Below are 22,066 nucleotides of genomic sequence, written 5' to 3' on the forward strand. Positions count from 1 at the left end.
CGAACACAAGATTTGAAGGCCCACCTTTAAAATACCTAATTTGCTCAGAATTCTATGGAGTAATGAATACCCACTTACTAGTGCCCCCCTTGCACATGTTCCAGATTCCCCTCTCTAACCCACCCCCAGCATGTCTGCCTCTGCCCTTCCCCCACTACCCTCAATGTTTGTATTCAGAATACTTTTCCCACAAAACTGCTAAAATTATGGGTAGGCTTAATTGAACCAGTGTTATATTTTAGGGTCACTATGAATATAGCAGCCTTTGAAACTTACTGGGACATTAAACATCACCTGTTCTAACCTTGTTGCACTGAGAATATTTGCTCCAAACTCTGAAAAACTGATCTACAAATGAAGTTTGGAATAAATACCATTTAGAAGATGTGTACTGCCTAGACATTCTGATGAACTATATATAGAATGTTAAAGCACATTAACACATAAAGAGGGACCACAGCTTCCTATCGGACAGAGGCAGAAGCCCACATAGTGATGTGAAGTCATATCACTAGTTGAGTGGCTAAACCAAGACTAGCACCTGACTTTCATGTCAGTGCTTTTTCTAATATCCCTCTGATGGGCATTTTTTTCTCGATCACCATGTTTTCCTTTGTTTTTGTTTTTCCCTAAGCACAGACAATTTGTTCATGGTCTCTTGTTAATTTCTTTTGAAGTTTATTGGCATTTCATTTTTTTAAAGTGGTTCTTAATATTTTGAATTTTGGCTGCACCAGGTAGTTCATTTGCAAATGGTAGTGCTTCTCTGTGAGTGGACTTAGGAATACCTGTGGACATTTATAGATGTGCAAAGATATGATATTGCATTAATTACATTAATAAGATTTAGTTAGCAGACCTCTGTTGTAGACTTTTTTTTTTTTTATTCCTTGAAGGAAGCTTTTTGGTACAAAGAGACAAGTTTGACTTGTATCTAGGAAACATCATTTATATGGACTAAAAGCGATGTCTACTTGCCTTGTGTTAACCTGATATCCTACATTGGTGACTTAAAGATTTTAGCCCTCTAATCTCAATAGATGCCCCAACGAAAGAATGAGTGGCAACTGTGTATAACCTATTTAAAATTGTTACCTGACCATATTTGAGAAGCATCCTGTTTGAAACATTTCTAAGCCAAATATTTATTGGGTTTATTTCTCCCTTTTTTTCCCCTGTGTAAAATATTGTTAACTGTAGTGTTTTATTTTTATTCACAGATTATTATAAGTATAGGCCTCATGTTTTATGTAGTTCATCGAGCTCAAGTGGAATTGAATGCAGCTATTGTAGCTTGTGAAATGGAACTGAAAACCTCTCTGGTTAAAGGCAATCAACCAAATACCAGTGGCTCTTCATTCTACAACAAGAGGACCCTAACATTTTCTGGAGGTGGAATCAATATTGTGTGACTCTAATGAAATGTATGATTGTCAAGAGCTAGTGTGCTGTCCAAGGTCTAGTGGTCACCTTACCAGCAGGCAGAGACAAGTTCTAATTGTATTAAGGCACAAACAAAACTGACTAGTTTTTAAATTGCACAATTTTTTTAAAGGAAGAATCATTTTCTGGATATGTAATTGTAAATGTAGATGCAAATTTGGGCTGCACCTCTTTATCATTTATTACGCCCACAGTGGCCCATAGGTCTGCACTTTAGTGTTTTTTAATTGTTTTCTTTCTGGGTACTTAAGAACAGAGAAATAACCCAAATATTTTTCTGCTTAGTGTCTTTATTTATAAAGTCCATGAATAGTTGTAAGCATCTTCCCTACTTATAATGATGAGTAAAAGTATGTAATTTTAAATGTATGATATTATTTAGATGTTCTGTGTCCTTTTCAGAAAAGATAGTTTTTTTTGTTTTGTTTTTTGTTTTAAGTGGGACCACTTTGCTTCCCTTTTCCTTACTAGTTAGAAAATAGACATTAACTTTCGGTTGAATGTATTTTTGCAAGCATCATTGCAGGGCCATTTACACCTTTTCACACAAGCTTAAATCCTACATTGTGGGACTGAAGTGCTCTTAAGATACCTTTTTATTTTCACTGTGGAATATGCAAAACAAAAGGGAAATTATTTAATGGGCGGTGGCTCAAATTAGAACCCATGTTCTAATTCCATTATATTGGCTTTACTCTCGTTAGATCTTTCATCAAAGGGCTGTCCCATTGCAGTCTTACTAAAAAGTTTTAGTAAAATAAACTTCCTTTTCTTTTTATATTCATCATTAGGCTTTGAGATAAAGATCTATTCCTTTAAAATGATGGACTTAACCATCATTGATGATGTCACTCAGGTGGCCTTGTTTCATCAAATAGCCTTTAAAAAAAAAACCAAGCTTTAAAATCATGTTTATAAGTCCACTGAATTGCATATATATGTCCCCATAGTCTTCAGCTTTAAAACTATAAATATAATGTTAACTTAATGCCCGAATTTGTATTATTTGCCCTACTATAAAGTAGGTTTATTTTGTTTGTTTTTTGGTACTTGTTTTTCTCTGATAAGACTCAGGAATTCTGAAATGTGAAATTAAGTCTCAATTCTTTCTCTTGTAGCATGAATTGAGTGTATTTATTAATAGCACTTAGGGATATAGCATACAATAATTTGGCATATGATTCATACGACATATGTATTACCCATCTATCACCTTATGTTTTTAAAATGGTTTAATTGTGAACTTGATGACTAGTTTTTTTACAACCCAGATTATAAATATGAATGCAAATTTTCTGGTTGGTATCTCTTTTTTGGCTATGAATATTCCACCTTATCAGAGACCTCCCATTTGCCTTTTCATTAGGGTAAAACCTTTGCCCTGATTTACTAAAGTGCAAAAGAATTCTTTGGGAGCAGATTTTTCTAGTCTGATGCTATAGACACATTGCATTTGATTTTAATGCATAAGTTTTTTTCCCCTATTGCAGTTATAATTGATTTCCTTTCCTTCATCATGTTTAAGTTTTCTCACCTTTGGGTAACAGAGAAGTTCATTTATTGATTTCCATACCAAGACCTCAGTGCAAATGATCCAAGAGGCACCTGGGTCTACAGTACTTAATTGGCCTCCAAATCCTTCTTTCTTTCACTGGTAGAAAAAAATATATAGTACTAGAATATTCGTATTCTTTTTTTTAATCCTAATTACTTGTTTTTATTTTTTAAAATAATTTTAGTTTAATAATCCCGATGAACAATATGCTTGATTTATTCTTTTCTGTCTAACTTGACAATATTTTTCTTGTGCTTCTTGTTTGTTGGTAAGTTTTTGTTAAAGGAATCATTTAAGATCACTACTTTCAGACTTATGTTACACTTCATGTATTTTGAAGTGCATTTATTAGCATTTTGTAACGAATAATTTCACCAAATGAATACCTTTTAGTAGTTTGTAATGAGTTCTTCCAGTTGTTGCATTTTACTTCATACTTAAAATAAGTATGTAAAGGTAGAAGAGAAATAATTTTTCTGTATTCTGCCAATCATAATTTTATATAATAAAATCATCCATTTTTTACTTAAAATAGTATGGATTTACTATTTCTAAAATACTAATCTAAAGCTGCAATTTTCCTTTGCTGCTTTATTTTTGGCCTCCAAGTAAACAACAATCCATTATATTTATGCTGTTTGATAGCTGAATTTGGTTACTGGGTTTTAGATGTGCTCTCTATAAATTGTATGAAGCATTGCCATGCCTTATTCACTCCATCTTTAACCCTGCATCCCAGATTTATGGCAGCAACAAATTTAACAGGATCCTTGTACGTTGCCCAAATGATGCCTCCAGTTCTAGAGTGTGTATTTGTAAAAGAAAATGTTTTGATTTTTCAAACTGCAGTATAAAGTTGCTTTATGAACATTTTAAAAAGTATACAACATACCTAATTTCTCAATCTGATTGAAAGATATGTTCTATTTTTAATTCTTTGGGCCTTTCCCCTAGTTTTCCATAGTTTTTTGGTTTATTGTTAATGATTTGTTTACTCTTCGCCAAATTTTGTCATGTAAATTATCTTTAAACAGCACATCTTTTTAAAAACGTGTACATAATAATTTACTAAGTGCTTTCATGTCCATTTTCATTTGATCATCTGATTTGTGAAATAACTTGAAATCTGTACTCTTTGGTTTATGAAGATAATAGAACCAAATCTCTGTCATTAGAACGTGTGTTTTGAGTTTGTGTTCAAAAGTGTGTGGATTTGTTCAGAGCCAGCTATACTCTTGTTTAATGTACTTTGTAACTAACTGCAAACCTAAGATGACTTTCCTTTGATAGGGTCAAACATATGACTATAAACCATTTCCCTCCTTGAGAGGCTAAGTTCAGTAGTTACTCTTACATCCTTGCTGTAACTGAGCTCAGTGCCCTAGCCACCGGCATGTCCCAGCCTTTCTGTGTGTGTTAACGTGCAATGCTGATTTGGACTGTTCTTGGGGAAGGTGCTATGGCTTACTTATGTCAGTATTTGTGGGACTAGCTTTAGAATGTTGAGAAAGAGGCTAGGTGTGTGCCAAGGTGATCCAGGTCACTCCTTAGATGCATGGTAAATCCATGCTATTCAAAATCAAGTGGCGTTCACAGAGAAAAAGAAAGGTTCGGGAGGACCTCAGGAACAGTGATACTGACCGAGGTTGATGACTTCAGTGATGGAATTTGTTTCCGAGGCCACTCACTTATCAGAACAATGGTAAAAATTACACTATCTGGTGTTTAGATTGGACGTTGCTGATTTCTGCTATAATAAGCTAGTTAGGATATCATTTTTTTAAAGGTCATCTCTTTAAGTTTAAAAGCCTTTAAAGAAGGGGGAGGAATCACCTGTTCCACAGGATATTTGAAACTCAGGAGTTCTAATAACTTTGCATATTGAACATGAACTATTTATTTCACAACTAAATTATAACTTGGTACTTTGGAATTGCTAAGTGATTGCTGCAAACTATTTTCTACAGTAGCTGAAGATTTAAAATAGATCATTTGAAGGGTGAATCAGTAAAATCTCATGATAATTGATATCCCAGATCACTTGTGTGCCTGAGAAAATAAAAGGTGATATTTTATTTTCCTTCTTTCTTCTGTTTCTTTCCCTCTATAATTTGATGGATATAGAGACATGTGACATGGGAGGGAGCAATTTAGGAGGAAGGGAGGACATGCTTCTAAGACGGAATGGTGGTGACTGACCTAGAAGAGGGTGGTTATGGTTACGGTTATAGCAGAGGCTTCTGGAGAAATGATTCTGATGTCTAACGTTGCCACTTGCTCTTTGATTTTTTTTTTTTTTTTCTAATACCCCTAAATCACAAAATGCCACCTGCCTGTCAAAAAAATCTTTAGTCAGGGCGCCTGGGTGGCTCAGTTGGTTAAGCGACTGCCTTCGGCTCAGGTCATGATCCTGGAGTCCCGGGATCGAGTCCCGCATCGGGCTCCCTGCTCGGCAGGGAGTCTGCTTCTCCCTCTGACCCTCCCCCCTCTCATGTGCTCTCTCTCTCAAATAAATAAATAAAATCTTTAAAAAAAAAAAAAAAAAAAAAATCTTTAGTCATTTGTCCCAGGCTGCAGTAATGTTTACGATGCCTTCATAATGTTGAAAGACTTTAACCAAAATGATTTCCTATGGATCTCTACCCTCCTTCCATGACTGTTGCCTTGAGGGCATACTCGGCTGTCATAACACTTTCATCTCCGCACCTAAAATAATACTTGTCCTTGTTTGTTTGTAGCAGTTACCACACTGTTATGTACATCTTTTTTGGCCATTTTTGGTCAAAATTGCTTGCTAGAACATAAACTAGGCCAAAGGGGGGATGCCCCATGTTACAGACTGCTTTCAACTGGAGAGGTACAGTGGAGCACTGACTGGATGAGTGTGTCTGGCAGTGCGAGTGCTCATTACCCGATTGCACAGTACTCTCTGCCATGCCTCTTTGGTCGACGGTGCCTGTCAGCACTCATCGTGGGGAAAACGTAGTAGTAGTATACTGTATTAGGAGGTCAGTATTGAACATTTTTAGGGATAGCATTAAATGCACGGTGGTATTAAAATAGTATATGTGTATACGGTAAATTTAATCACTTTGCCATGTTTCAACAAAGTTGATTACCTAAACAGTAATTACTAACTGATATTACTGTCTTAAAAATGACTAATACTCTGTAGGGCAATCTGCTGGGTGAAAGGCTTAAAAATCACAAAATATGCAGAGAAGTGGAATAGAAGAGAATGAGTAGAATATGCATTGAACCAAAAAAGAATAATTTGAAAATTACAAAATTTTTACAGTAGATATACCATTAGAGTGGTATGGGTTTTTTTTTTTAAGATTTTATTTATTCACTATAGAGATAGATGGAGATATATATAGAGAGAGAGAGAGCACATGAGCGGGGGGAGGAGCAGAGGAAGAGGGACAAGCAGATTCCAAGCTGAGCACAGAGCCCCACACCGGGCTTGATCCCAGGACCCTAAGATCATGACCTTAGCTGAAACCAAGAGTTGGACGCTTAACTGCACCACCTAGGCGCCCCATCCCTAGAGTGGTATGTTTTAATGTAAGTGTGTTTATCCTAGGATGCATAAAATTTATGACCACCATATAGTAGAAGCAGCTAAGAGGGAATTCCTTGATTCTGTCCTTATTAGTTACAAAGCGCTTTTCAGTAGAAATGTTTTGAAGCATGGCCTGTTTCATACTCATTATCTCTCCCAGTCTTGCACTAAGTTGACCTCAGCAAGGAGGGCAGGGAACTGAGTGGTTTTCCATTAAGGTTTTTCAGTTCATTAGTCCAATTTTAAGTTAATTAACTGGTTTTGTGTCATCAGGTACTTTAAATTTACAGAAGAATGGCTTTGCATGGAATCCACATTCTAGGTAGTTTTCAAAGGAGTGCATTACATTATTAGATGGACTTGGAACAGATTCTGGGAACATGGAACCTGAGATTGTCTTTCCTCCGCTTGGCTGCTAGGATCTACAGACTGCTGGGCACAGATGAGGTTTGCTTTCTGTGAGGGTCTTAGCAGAGAAAGCCCGCCTCCGATTTTCTCTGGTTTCCCAGAGAGCAGGGCTTTCTCTGCTGGGAGGAAAGACTGGAGAGCCGGAGATCTTGGGGAGACTTTTACTTTGAAATTCTTGGGCTTCTCAGTGGAAGTTTGATATGGGCCCCACCAAAATATGTCAGTTCTCCCTGGCCTCAGTAGGCTGAGAGCAGCTGAGGGGCCTGAATGTTTCCCGCTGCCAGAGAAGGAGAGAATTCAGGAAGACCATATACAAAGAAGTTTCCTGCAAACTTCCTCCAAGGAATTCACAGCCTGCCTGCTTCAACTTCCACCCCTGGCATTTCTGATGTCTTGTATTAAGTGCAGCATTGTTCTTAGTGTCAAACAACTGGAAACAAAGTGAACACAGCTTGTAGGGGAATGGCTGCACAAATTATGGCAGATCCACACCACTTCAGAGAAAGGAACTAGGTGCATGTCCATGAATGCTGACGTCCACTCTCCTAGGCTGCTCCCAGCCAGTCACTGGGCAAGGTCCATTCCTGATGATGTGGGATTCCTCTTAACAGGAAACATTTCCTTAGGGACATCCCATCAGTCGGGCTGAGGTTTTCTCAGGACTGACCTGCAAACTGAGGTCCATCCTTTGCTCCTTTCTCAGGTGTTAGTCCCAAGTCTTAGTCAAAAGGCCCTCTCTGCCAACTCCTGCTTCTTGCCCTTTATTCTTCACAGGCATTTCCCTCAGTAAGTCTCTCGTGTTTAATTCAACTTGCATCTGTTTCTTGGAAGACCTGAACTGATACAATCTGCTATGATGCAATAAGGGGGAAAAAATCACTTCTGTGATATTTCTGCCAAAAATGCATGATCTGAATCTCTTCATGAGGAAACACCAGACAAACCCAACTGAGGTACCTTGTAAACACAACTGGCCTGTAGTCCCGAAAACTGTCAAGATTATGATAAAAAAAAAGACTGAAAACCTGTTCCACGGTGAAGGAATCTAAAGAGATGAGATAACTAAATGCATGTGTGATCCTATATTGAATTTGTTACAAAGAACATTATTAAGATAAGTGGAAAACTTGGACTGGTTCTTTGTATTAGATGGTGATAACCATCTTGATGGCATGAGAGGAAATGCTCACTAGAGAATTCAGGGATAATGAGTGGATCATCATGTCTGAAACTGGGTTCAGAAGATAAAGGTCTTTGCACAATTCCTGCAACTTGTCTATAAATTTGAAATTCTCATCTTTCAAGAAGTAAATGTGGAATATGGGGAATGGACTCAGAGGAGCCAAGAAGGAAAGTCTGGAGACAAATTGGAAGGCTATTCGCAGATGTCCAGCTAACACTGAGTGGGCCAGGAGGTATGGTAAGCAAAGAGAGAGTCACGGTAGATTTAAGTGATAGAATTATCCAGACTCATTAATGAATTGGATATCGGGCGGGGGGGGGGCGGTAAGAAAAAGGGTAATTAAAGATAATTTTTTGTTTCTGGCTTTAGCAACTGCGTGGAGGCTAGCCACTCAGTGTAGCAAGGAAGATGGAGGGGTAATAGGTTTAGGAAGAAACCTAAAAGCTAGGATTCTGCTTGCTTATCCAAGAGGAAGGCTTGCCACCGTGCTGGATTTGTGAGCACTTGCCTCAGAAAATATTTATTGTAATTTTCCATCAGGCTACAATGGGCTGACCATTCCTGCTTCCAGCATCACCATCTATTGTGATAGTGGCTGAAAACAGGATGAGCTCTAAATGTGGTTTTAAATTTGCACTCGCGTTAGGCTCACTCCTCGTAAGAACTTTGGGAATTACTTTCTCTCCTGGGGCTCATTAGAAGCTTCCTAGCGTTAACAAACAGGTAACTAGTTGCTTTATTACATATATAATAGGGGGAAGACTACTCTCATTTTCAATTCACTGTCATTGTTACCATCAAAGGGAATTGTAAATGAGAGTTTTCTTAAATACAATTAGCTTAAGGCTACTCAAGTATTCTTTCAGAGAACATTCTTATTTAAAAATGTTTAACTCTGGTCTGTGTCTGAAAGATATAAAACATGTAGATTTTGTATATTTTATATGTTTGCTGTTACACAAATTTGATAAAAATAATAGCCAACATTCTTTAGATAAAGATAGGTGGTAGTTCTTTTTGGGCACCCCAGTAACAGGTGAGTGGGAAAGCAAAAACAAAACTAAGTAGGCAGGAAAACAATTCCTTAGGAGTGAAAAAAAGCAAGGAGGGGTCAGTGATCTTGACATTTCAGTGAGGGGATTTCTAGGAAGATGTCACAAATATTCATAAGGACCAAGAAATCTGTTCCAGTGTCCTGTAAGATGTGTATTTTGTTTGACCCCTACTCAAGATTGTCTCGAGAGGTCTTGAGAAAGCTGCTGTTGAAAGACTTAAAGCATTTTACTTAATCTGTCAGTTTAACGGTGACACTTGTGTCTCAGCTCTGCCATTCACTAGGGAGAAGCTTCATCAAATGGACTTTGGCTCTGACTTTTCCCCAGGTTCCTGTTCTCTGTCCTCATATTTATAAACAATCGAGCTAGAGTTCTTGTCCTCTAACCCTCCAAAAATGTTAATAGTGAAATCAGTAGTAGTCGGAGTATGTTGAGTCCAACATACCAACCCATCCAAATTGGTGTTACCGCTACTGAAAGTCATACGTAAGTTATTTCTATATTATCTGTAATTTAAAAAGTATTTTCCTTTTGATTGTTTCCAAAGCCCTGAAATAATGACTATCAATATCGAATAAAATTTATAAAGTAAAATATATGAACATCTTAGTGTATTTCCTAAGTTTCATGATATCTGAGGCATCCTACAGTAAAACCAAGTTTATAAAGCTTATTTTTTAAAAAGAGGTACTTTATTTTAGATCTATAGATTCAGATTTTTTAAAATGAGAAAATAAGTCAACTGTCCCGAAGGTATCATTCTCCCAAAACAGGGTTTTAAAACTGCAGCATTCAAGGTTGGTTCAACATTCACAAATCAATCAATGTGATACAATACATTAATAAAAGAAAGAACAAGAACCATATGATCCTCTCAGTAGATGCAGAAAAAGCATTTGACAAAGTACAGCATCCTTTCTGATTAAAACCCTTCAGAGTGTAGGGATAGAGGGTACATACCTCAATATCATAAAAGCCATCTATGAAAAACCCACAGTGAATATCATTCTCAATGGGAAAAACAGAGCTTTTCCCCTAAGTCCAGGAACATGCCAGAGATGTCCACTATCACCACTGCTATTCAACATAGTACTAGAAGTCCTAGCCATAGCAATCAGACAATAAAAAGAAATAAAAAGCATACGAATTGGCAAACTAGAAGTCAAACTCTCACTCTCTGCAGATGATATGATACTTTATGTGGAAAACCCAAAAGACTCCACCCCAAAACTGCTAGAACTCATACAGGAATTCAGTAAAGTGGCAGGATATAAAATCAATGCACAGAAATCACATTTCTATACACCAACAAGACAGAAGAAAGAGAAATTAAGGAGTCGATCCCATTACAATTGCACCCAAAACCATAAGATACCTAGGAATAAATCTAACCAAAGAGGCAAAGAATCTGTACTCAGAAAACTATAGAATACTCATGAAAGAAATTGAGGAAGACACAAAGAAATGGAAAAACGCTCCATGCTCATGGATTGGAAGAACAAATATTGTGAAGATGTCAGTGCTACCTAGAGCAATCTACACATTTAATGCAAATCAAAATACCATCCACTTTTTTCAAAGAAATGGAACAAATAATCCTAAAATTTGTATGGAACCAGAAAAGACCCCGAATAGCCAGAGGAATGTTGAGAAAGAAAAGCAAAGCTGGCGGCATCACAATTCCGGACTTCCAGCTCTATTACAAAGCTGTCATCATCAAGACAGTATGGTACTGGCACAAAAACAGACACATCGATCAATGGAACAGAATAGAGAGCCCAGAAATGGACCCTGAACTCTATGGTCAACTCATCTTTGACAAAGCAGGAAAGAATGTCCAATGGAAAAAAGACAGTCTCTTCAACAAATGGTGTTGGGAAAATTGGACAGCCACATGCAAAAGAATGAAACTGGACCATTTCCTTACACCACATACAAAAATAGACTCAAAATGGATGAAAGGCCAAAATGTGAGACAGGAGTCCATCAAAATCCTTGAGGAGAACACAGGCAGCAACCTCTTCAACCCCAGCCACAGCAACTTCTTCCTAGAAACATCACCAAAGGCAAGGGAAGCAAGGGCAAAAATGAACTATTGGGACTTCATCAAGATAAAAAGCTTTTGCAAAGCAAAGGAAACCAAAAGACAACCGACAGAATGGGAGAAGATATTTGCAAATGACATATCAGATAAAGGGCTAGTATTCAAAATCTATAAAGAAATTCTTAAACTCAACACCCAATGAACAAATAATCCAATCAAGGGATGGACAGAAGACATGAACAGACATTTTTCCAAAGAAGACATCCACATGGTCAATAGACACATGAAAAAGTGCTCAATATCACTTGGCATCAGGAAAATCCAAATCAAAACCTCAATGAGATACCACCTCACACCAGTCAGAATGGCTAAAATTAAGTCAGGAAATGACATGTTGGCGAGGATGCAGAGAAAGGGGAACCCTCCTACACTGTTGGTGGGAATGCAAGCTGGTGCAGCCACTCTGGAAAACAGTATGGAGATTCCTCAAAAAGTTGAAAATAGAGCTACCCTACGACCCAGCAATTGCACTATTGGGCATTTACCCCAAAGATACAAATGTAGTGATCCGAAGGGGTATGTGCACCCCGATGTTTATAGCAGCAATATCCACAATAGCCAAACTATGAAAAGAGCCAAGATGTCCATCAACAGATGAGTGGATAAAGAAGAAGTGGTATATATACACAATGGAATATTATGCAGCCATCAAAAAACTGAAATCTTGCTATTTGCAACGATGTGGATAGAACTAGAGGGTGTTATGCTAAGCGAAATAAGTCAATCAGAGAAAGACAAGTATCATATGATCTCACTGATAATGAGGAATTCTTAATCTCAGGAAACAAACTGAGGGTTGCTGGAGTGGTGGGGGGTGGGAGGGATAGGGTGGCTGGAGGATGGACATTGGGGAGGGTATGTGCTATGGTGAGCGCTGTGAATTGTGTAAGACTGATGAATCACAGACCTGTACCTCTGAAACAAATAATACATTATATGTTAAAAAAAAAAAGTAGGAATTGAAAAATGAAGGGGGGGGGAATAGGAGGGGGAGACAAACCATGAGAGACTATGGGCTCTGAGAAACAAACTGAGGGTTTTAGAGGGGAGGGGGATAGGGGGATGGGTTAGCCTGGTGATGGGTATTAAAGAGGGCACATACTGAATGGAGCACTGGGTGTTATACGCAAACAATGAATCATGGAACACTACATCAAGAACTTATGATGTAATAATGAATGGTGACTAGCATAATACAATAAAATTTTTAAAAAAAGAAAACATAGGAAAAAAAATAAAACTGCAGCATTCTTTGTGGAACCAGAATCCATATTAACTAAATGGGTTCTAAACAATCAAAAGTATTACAATTATCTAAATGATTTCTGAGGATGGTAAATGACACATAGATTATGTTAATGATTTAAATATCTGCCTATATTTGAAATAAAATAGCTATTAAATTTACTATTTTTCCTCTGATAAAAGGGAAATAATGTTCTTCATTGAGCTTTTGTCATTATAGTTCATTTGCTTCATTCTAAAAGCGTTCTTATTTTCTTTCCAGTTTTAAAACTTTTTGGTATGTATATTAATCAGGGGAGGAAGAAAATTATATGAATGGCTTAACATTACTCAGTTAAAAATAAATTCTTTATTTTCCTAAACTTAAAAATACTATTTCATGATTACTATGGCTTGCTGTCTTTAAGCTGTGATTAAAATTATGACAAAACATTTTGTTTCCAGGTAAAAGTGTTGCAGATATGAGCTGAATATATCCACATAACTGGGCAGGTATATTGACAATGCAGCCAACATGAGCACATCAAAAAAAAAAAAGTTACTGAAATGTTTGTGACTCAGAGCACATTTGAACAATTCCTATTTAACATGTCATGTGATAGCTCTTCAGAGTCATGTACTTATTACTGTTACTCAAAATAATGACAATAAATGTATCCCAATATTTTGACCCTATAAATTATAAATATTATAAATTAATGTTGAATAATAATATAATATATATAATTATATAATAATAATAATAAATTAATGTTGAATATTTGTTCATCTTGGATTTTCTTTTTTGTGCTTCTTGGGATTTTGATTATCCCACAGTAGAATTATTATGTAATTTTGTAAAAAGATTTCTTTGTAGCAAATTCCTCATAGAGAAAATATAGAGAACTCAAAATAAATTCTCAACAGATTTCAGATATGGATTATATGTTCTAATTTTAGGGAACATAAAGTACCAACTAAATTTGCCCTTCACCACAGAACATATGAATTGACTAAATGAGATGCTAATTATATGAATAAGGTAGAGATGGAAAGTCTGAGAACTAAATCCTCTTTAAGTATTATATTGACAAGTATCTGTTTAATTCATATATTACAACCCTTTTCAAGATAAGTAAATTTACTTCTCGACTTCATTAAATTCACATTCAAATTTATAAATTTTTCACATTATTATATTGCAAAGCCCAAACTATCTTAGATTCTTAGTAAGAAAATACAGTTATGGCCAAAATAAATAATTTAAATGATATTTACTTTTATCTAGTGAATTGATTCATTTCTGAAGTAGGGATCTGTGCTGTAAATCCTGTAAGTTAAATCCTGTTTGCCCATTGAATTCTAGTCTGTATCTGGAATTATTCTTTGGGAAAATGTACACCACAATCTAGTTTAGCTGTGATACTGCAGGGACATTTCCATAGTAACAATGTAGCCTTTTCTCTAGTGACCCACCCATCTCCTGGGAAGTTCATGTATTTTATTCAGTACCATCTGGCTTCCTCCTGTTTGGATAGTCCCAGGGTTTGAGTACAAAATAACAGCTAACAGTTTTTGAGCACCTACTGAGTGTCAGGCACAATTCTAAGCACTTCACAGGGATAATCAAAACCTGTGAGGTATAATTTATTAGCCCCTTTACAGATGAGGAAACTGAAGAGCACAGAGCTCTCAGGGCTAGGAAGTGCTTGAGGACACAGTTTGATTCCAGAGCTGAGATTAGGACCAACAATACACTATATTGCCTTCTTATTTTCTAGACTAGACCTTCTCAATCATGGATGCGTTGTAAGTGTGCTCAGACGTGGATCCTCTCAGCCCGTGGGGTTGCCAGACAGGACCTGTAGCCCAACTCACCAGTCTGTTCCATGGTTGTGAGCAGCTTCATCCACTCAGACCAGTGTGCTACACAAAGATGATTGTTTTCTAGATAAGCCATAGTGTGAAAATATTTGACAAGCACATTGCCCTAGAACAAAGTACACATTTAGAGATAAATATATGAACTGTGTTTCCTAACTTGTAACTGACTTTGAAATAAATGTTCAGATTCAGCTATCTCTTGACAAGAAGTAACATGTATACCTTACATAATTCTACTTTATGTTGCTTCTTATTCAACTATTACAGATGAAAAAGGTTTGAGAACAAAGGCTAATCATTTCTTCCATCGATATTTTGTTACAATTCATATTAATTGTTCTTCCCTGTACTTTAGACAACATTGGCCCTGACTAGAGTTACCATGAAGTCTTAACATCATTAAAAATGCCTTTATTTAATTATTATTGATAATTCATTTTTGACTGTTTATTTGGGCTGCCTGCTTCCCACTTGAATCGAATTGGCAAATATTTCACCTTGAACGTTGAGGTACCACAAAGCACATAGGAGTGCATAAGGTTAATAAGGGAATGCTTTCTGAAGAAGGGAGGTCTGCAGGTTTAAAAAAATATATGATGGAGAAAATAGGTATGCTCTTGCATAGCAGCCCTTGTGTACCACTAAAGTGACTTTGGAGACTTCACATCACTTCAGTACCAGAATGAAATAAAGACAAAATAGTTGAGAGTCCCTGGGCACCTCAGAAACAGCTCAGAATGAACCCAACTGGTAATCCCAGCTGGCTTAAATCAGAGTGGAGACAAACACTTGCACTCATATGTGTTCATTGTGTTTAAAGCGATTTGTTCACAATCCATTAATCATGGAAGCTCATCTGGAAGTGTGGTTTGTGGTCTTCCAGATTTTACCTCAATAGAAGTTTTCAGGTAAAGATAAACATGTTGCAGATGAGTCAAAGAGGGAAAAAAAATCATTTCCTCTTGATTGCAATAAGCCAGAGAATGATTGCCCACTTACAACATGTCCGGTCCTGTTTAGTACCTTGGTGGGGTCCATCTTCGGAGCTTTGACCATTTGCATATGGTCTGGATGACTGATTCCATGTGAAATACCAGGGAGGAGGAAGGAAAGATGGCTTTGAAGTTGTAAGCCTCACTAACTCAGTGGCAATGGGCCATTGTCAAGGAAAGTATCACCAGGAAGAGGAGCTGGTTGGGTGTGTTTGGGGCAGAGACGATGATGAATTCTTTGGAGCACCTGTAGATCTGAAGGAACCAGGAGGAGATTCAAGTGGCAATTTCATGTAAGCAATTGAAAATATTTGCCTGGGATCATGTGGAAAGATTAGGACTAGAAATTTTGAATTGGGAGACATCTACTCATAACCTTAGGGGTGAAAGAGACCTTCTCTCTAAGAAAGAAAGGATAAAGATAAGCTAAAGAGCCTCATCACATACTGGGATAACCGATTTCACAGGAGGAGAGAGGCTGGTGGCAAAGGCTGACAAAGGCCACACTGGCCGCCCTGATGTTCCTGAACCCACCCAACATAGCCCCCTTTCAACCTCAGCCTGGAATACTCTTCCCACAGAGGTAGAAGTGCTTCCTTTGTGCTCCCATAATACTCTGTTTCTGATGCTACATTCAACCACAGACTATGACAGTCACACCTGTTCAGGTTCCTGTCTCACCTGCTACACAGTAAATATTCATTGAATGAATGAACTGGATATATAGAATGGAAAGACACTGTGCTCAGGCCACATTTCAGCACTCGAGATCTTGGCGTTTTCATAAACTAGTCAGATGATGTGTTATTTCAAGGAAAATATAACTGAATGCCCATTGTGTGTCAGCCATTCCCAGAACAAAGGCCAAACATTTTAAAACAATGTCAACAGGACTCTCCCTTTCTTGGCTCTGGTTTTCTAGGTACTCATCTTCAGGCAGGCTTTCCCTAAGTAACAGCAAAGTCAACATTCACTCCTCTGAAATGACTCTGTCCCTGCTGGGGTCACTTGCCCACCCCTGTGAGTCTAGAGCAGGTGGAGCCCCTGATGGACCACCCAGGGGGGAGGCGGGGACAGTTTTGAAAGTAGGGTGTGGTATGGGGGCAGAAACAATACAAAGTAACAGAAGTCCATGCTAGAAATCCTACAAAGGCCATCAAGTGAAACAACAGGAGGGGGCAGATGGGAAAGGGAGCAAATTCATTCTCCCCCCTCCTGTATCTTACTGCCAAAATTACAGTGTGAGAGAAGGATGCTAGCCCCAGGATTGCCTTTGCCTTGTGGTTTTTTTTTTTTTTTTTTTTAAGATTTTATTTATTTATTTGACACAGAGAGACACAGTGAGAGAGGGAACACAGCAGGGGGGAGTGGGGGAGGGAGAAGCAGGGGGAGTGGGGGAGGGAGAAGCAGGGGGAGTGGGGAAGGGAGAAGCAGGGGGAGTAGGGGAGGGAGAAGCAGGGGGAGTGGGGGAGGGAGAAGCAGGCTTCCTGCCGAGCAGGGAGCCCAATATGGGGCTCGATGTGGGGCTCAATCCCAGGACCCCGGGACCATGACCTGAGCCGAAGGCAGATGCTTAACGACTGAGCCACCCGGGCGCCCCTCCTTTGCCTTGTGTCTGAGGTTATGTGGATGAAGGAGAGTTAAAAAAGCATCAGCTGACAATAAAGTCACTTGTTGGCATTAGAACATTGAGCCTCAGTGTTTGTTTTTATTTAAATCTTGCCCTTGGTTTGATGTGAAAATATAAAATATGAAAATCTTGTGCAAACTTTAAAAAGGACTTTCAAGTCCTAAATATATATTTTATATATTATATATAAATATTAACATATTTATAATGATACAGGTATAGCATGGGCTTTGTAAATAGACCCAGGTTCCAACCCTGCTCTACCATTTGCTCTCTGTATGAAGCTGAAACAGACGACTTAAACTTTTATATCTCATTCTCTTTGGTACTTACCTTAGGGGTTAAATGAGAGAATGCACATGAAAAGCATTTAGCACTTTCCCAGCACAACAGTCAAAACTAGTAGGTATTATTGGCGTTATTGTTGTGGCTTAAGGATGTTTTTTTATTATGGTTAAAATGCATAACATGAAATGTGCCACTTTAACCACTTTCTAGTCATGCAGTTAAGTGGCAGTAAATACAGTCACATTGTTGGGCAAACATTATTACCATCCATCTTGAAAACTTTTTAGGGGCGCCTGGGTGGCTCAGTCGTTAAGCATCTGCCTTCGGCTCGTGTCATGGTCCCAGGGTCCTGGCTCGGGTCTTGGTCCCGGGGTCCTGGGATCGAGCCCCACATCGGGCTCCCTGCTCGGCGGGAAGCCTGCTTCTCGCTCTCCCCCTCCCCCTGCTTGTGTTCCCTCTCTCACTGTGTCTCTCTCTGTCAAATAAATAAAATCTTAAAAAAAAAAAAAAACTTTATAATCTTCCCAAACTGAAACTGTACCCATTAAGCAATAACTTTCCATTTCTCTCTCTCCTCCAGACTTTGATCACCACCATCCTACTTTCTAAGTTTGCCTATCCTATATACATCATGTAAGTGGAATTATACAACATTTGTCTTTCCGTGTCTGGCTTATTAAAAAAAAATTATACTAAAGGTGAAATCTACACTTTTTAGTCATTGATTCCTGGGGTTCCCGTACTACATGAGCCACTTCGAAAGGCCTAAATTCCACTAACCTCTTGCTAGTATTTACTCATTGCAGGCCCAATCTCAGTAGAAGAAAAAAAATCTCTACAGTGCATCGTAATGCTCAATCTATCTCCACGAACATCACGGAAGCAGCATTCGTTTCAGAGACTATAAAATCTGAAAATATTTCTAACAGGGAGCTCAAGTGCTTTGGTGCTTTAATTGTAGCTGAGTTGAAAAGTTTTCAGCCTGCGTATTGCAGCTTTTTCGCCATCAGCCTCTCGTCTCCTCTCCTGAAGTGACTGTAAATTTGCAGTCAGTAAGCAAAGTAGATGGTAATGAGATATAAATATTCATTACTAAAAAATGAGGGCCTAAATCAAGAGATAAGATTAATTATTCAGAAAAAGCTCTATTTTAAATTTTCTCTCACAGATGTGTAGCAATTACGCAACCTGTTTCTTTTTATCATGGATATGAGTTCATGGAGCGTTTCCCTCCCTGGCAAGTCTGCATTCCTTTCTGTACAATGATGCCAATTCCTAGTTGCTGGACAAAAAATAAGAACTGCTAAACCCATAACCATCAAGGACGAAGCAAGTAGTTTCTGTAGCGACCAGTTACCCACATGAAATCTCTCAGGGTTCCACTCTTTACTCCAATGACTTGTCCATGCAAATGCGGTTTTATCAGTCAAGTGGAACTTCCTAAATCCGCTCTCTGGGAGCAGCCTGTTTCTCCTTAGCTCAGCGCTTTCACGCCTGGTCTTTCGGATGCCCGTGACCCAGATTACTACAACCATTACTACGAACAACAAATGCCACCTCCAAATGCAATTTCTGCTTTCTTTGTATGATCTTGGGCAAGGAATTATCTCTGAAGGTCGGCTCTTTCATATGTAAAATCCGTAGATAAAGATAGCCTGTGAAGACCCTAGAGCCATGTGTGGCCCGCAGTCAGGAATGCAGGTAAATATTAGATTTGGGGAAGTCTGTGTTGTACTTTCCCAGCACTCTTTCTCCTTGAGACTGTTTCTCATTTCTCTGCCAACAACCATCTCACAGCTTCTAGCTCCGGTATTTGGGAACTGAAATTTCTACCCCATTTGCCCTTCCACTAGCAAGGCCCCTCGAACCTCAGGCTCTCTGCCTAGCAGAATCTAAGACTGCAGGCTGGAAATCACCACCCTTGTGATTTAATTACCTTTATCTCATCTGTACCCTTGGCCCTCAGGACTCTCACTGCGGCTCTGCAGAGCACATTTGACAGCCTCCTATCTCTAGCTTTTAATCTAAACAAAACCCTGATGATTCAGACAGACATTTGAAAGGACACTGTGATAATCAAGAGAGATGAAAATTCTGCAAGAACAATAGCAAAAAAACAAAACAAAACAAAACCCCATGTTTACATTTTATGTTAATTCTGGGCTCTTTGTTAGAAAAGGTGATGCTATGTTTGGCATATACTTCTGTTTCTTTGAACAATTATGGTGGTATTTATTGGGTGCTTCCTACAGCCTAGGCACTGTGCTACACACCTCGCATATATTATTTCATTTAATCCACCCAGTAATCCTAGAAGGTAAGTGCGGCGCATACTCATTTTATAGATACAAAAACACAAAGGCTTAGAAAGGTTAAGTAACTTGCCTAACTTCACACAATAAGTGGCAGGGCTGGATCAAACCAGGCCAACCCGAGAACCAGTGGTCTGGCCACCATGCTAGAATATTCAGTGGTATGTGCAAATGCAGGTCCTCACTTCAGAAAAGGTAATACTGAGTTACGCCTTTAAACTGGGAAGCCTCTGGAAGGCTTAAATGATGGATTACTGCATTTAAATGATTTACTTCACTTCCCCCCCCCCCCCCTTTTATCTTCTTTGTTTTTCTTCTGTTGAGGTCCTTAGGTTTAATTTTTTTTTTTTAAACTAAAAGCCATCTGTTCTCTGTTCCTTGCAGTAGGAAACATAAGGCTTCGAGAGGGTCATACAACTGTACACGTTTGAAATTCCTTGTCAACATAACATGCTGAATTCATCCAAGAGTAAATGGTGACCTCAGGGACTCCTGTGGTTGGAATTTTTCTTATTTAATCAAAATAGTAAGAACATTTGAATAATTTTCTGTGAAGGTGTGCCTGTAAAGTAAGAATTAGGAATGCTCTCTATCCAAGTAGGAAAAAAATAGTCCCATTTGTAGAATTTATTGTCTATATAAAAAAAAAATATCAGCAATCACTTAGGAGATTTTATGTGGGTGGGTTATAACAGTTGTCTCCAGGGTGGGTCCAGAAGATAGTCCCTAGGGAAGGTTGTATTTCTTCTATTAGAATTTCTATTTTTATTCTTTCTTTTTTGCTTATTATTTTTAGTTTCTACTTTTGTACATACTTTATATATTTTATAAGATATAATATACAATTTGTATTTGAAATCATGTATTATTATGTACATTATATATTATATATTATGCATATCCATATATTTTTATTTTATATATTTATGTATATATGAAGCACATGCTCCAAATGTTTTATTGGTTAAATAAGTGATCAAAAAAAGTCTGGAGAGCATGTTTTAAAAAACTTCTGAAATTACAAAATATTAGGAATTCTCATGAATTTGAGTTAAACTTCCAGCATTCCTAAAATATAATAAGCATTTATTTTTTGTAATCCAAAGAACCAGAACATTTTTTAAAGATACATTATTTTCATAAGAAAGAGCTAAATCATAATAAATATACTAGGTGATGAAGTTAAAAGGCCATTTGTAGGAGATACTGGCTTCATCTACATTAAAGTATAATGAGGATTAAAAGCCATCACGACATCCTTGGGGCCCTGCAAAATTCTTAATTATTCTCTAGCCTAAATTGTCTCAATTCCTGTAGTCTAAAAACAAAATTATACAGAGTGCCAGTCATTGGTAAATGATTTTTTTTTCAAGTCATTTGCTTATACTTTCACTGGCCCCCTCTGTCCCGGATGTGACCTCCAAGATCTCCTAGCATCCTGATAGTACCCTACCCTACTTCATTGCTCTTCACTAGTCTCCTCCAAGTGGGTGCTGCATTCACCTAACAATTGTCTTGCCTTTGGGCATTTGCAGAATCCATTCCCTCTTTATGACAGAAACACTCTTCCCTGCTCTTTGCCTGGCAAACCTCTTCCATCCTTTCAGTCTCAGCTAAAATATTGGTTGCCTCTCCTATGTGTTCTGTGGTATCCTGTACTCTCCTTGCCTTTACTATTGATCACACTGCATGTTTCATATCTATCTTCCAACCCTAAATCTGTGAGACTCACCTCACATTTCTGGCAGATTGGACTATCTGGTCTCATTTCCCTGGACCCATTGTCTAGGTGGAGAAATAATGGGGCATGACTGAAGCCTTCGTACTTGCACGATGTAGAAGTTTCTCTCGCCCATAAGTGGCACAGCACACACTCCCTCATCTGCCAGTTTGTACTTTGGGGGTGCTTTATTAGATCTTTGATCTCGCCAATTATTTCCCACTCTTTTTTTTTTTCTTTTCTTCTTCTTGTCCTTTCTTCTTTCTTTAGCTTGTTAGACTGACAGGTTGATCTGCTGATATTTTTAGGTTTTGTTCATATACTTACAGCCTATAGGAAATTAACCTTGGTCTTCTAGGTGGTGTCAGCAAAAACTTATGTGCTGATCCAGATTGTGGTCAGCTGGGAAATGCTGCTAAGCAGGGGCCAGAGAATGTAGTAGCAGCACAGAAAAGGATCAAACTGATTTTAGATGAGACTAGGTTTAGTGTGCCATTTGACCCTTGATCCACAATCAGTCTTTTAATGCAAATTGTCCCTAATATGGAAAAAGAAGTATGTGTTTCTTTCTCAGTTCCTAATCTTTTCTTTTAATCAAGAAATGCATTTTCTTTTATCTTTACATCCACTTGACTCTAGGGCAAGGATGTTAGAAATTACATTGTCAGCAAAATTGTATTTGATGATGAAGGCAAAAACATTG

General features: G+C 38.0%; 1 protein-coding gene across 3 annotated transcripts in view; it reads left to right on the top strand.

The window, feature by feature from the left end:
• The window catches only part of TMEM64 (transmembrane protein 64), a 325,182-nt gene that overhangs the window by 20,490 nt on the left and 282,626 nt on the right, over window positions 1-22,066 (top strand). Inside the window, exon 3 of one of the 3 annotated variants that reach the window (XM_036117180.2) lies at window positions 1,221-5,073. The exons of the other annotated variants lie outside the window; for them this stretch is intronic. Within the exon in view, the coding sequence (XP_035973073.1) occupies window positions 1,221-1,412 (192 nt within the window). The 3' untranslated portion in view covers window positions 1,413-5,073. Of the gene's footprint in view, window positions 1-1,220; window positions 5,074-22,066 lie in introns of those variants that run through there. 3 annotated transcript variants of the gene reach the window in all.

Source organism: Halichoerus grypus, chromosome 5 (genome assembly GCF_964656455.1).
Source record: "Halichoerus grypus chromosome 5, mHalGry1.hap1.1, whole genome shotgun sequence".
In the NCBI taxonomy this organism is placed as follows: Eukaryota; Metazoa; Chordata; class Mammalia; order Carnivora; family Phocidae; genus Halichoerus; species Halichoerus grypus.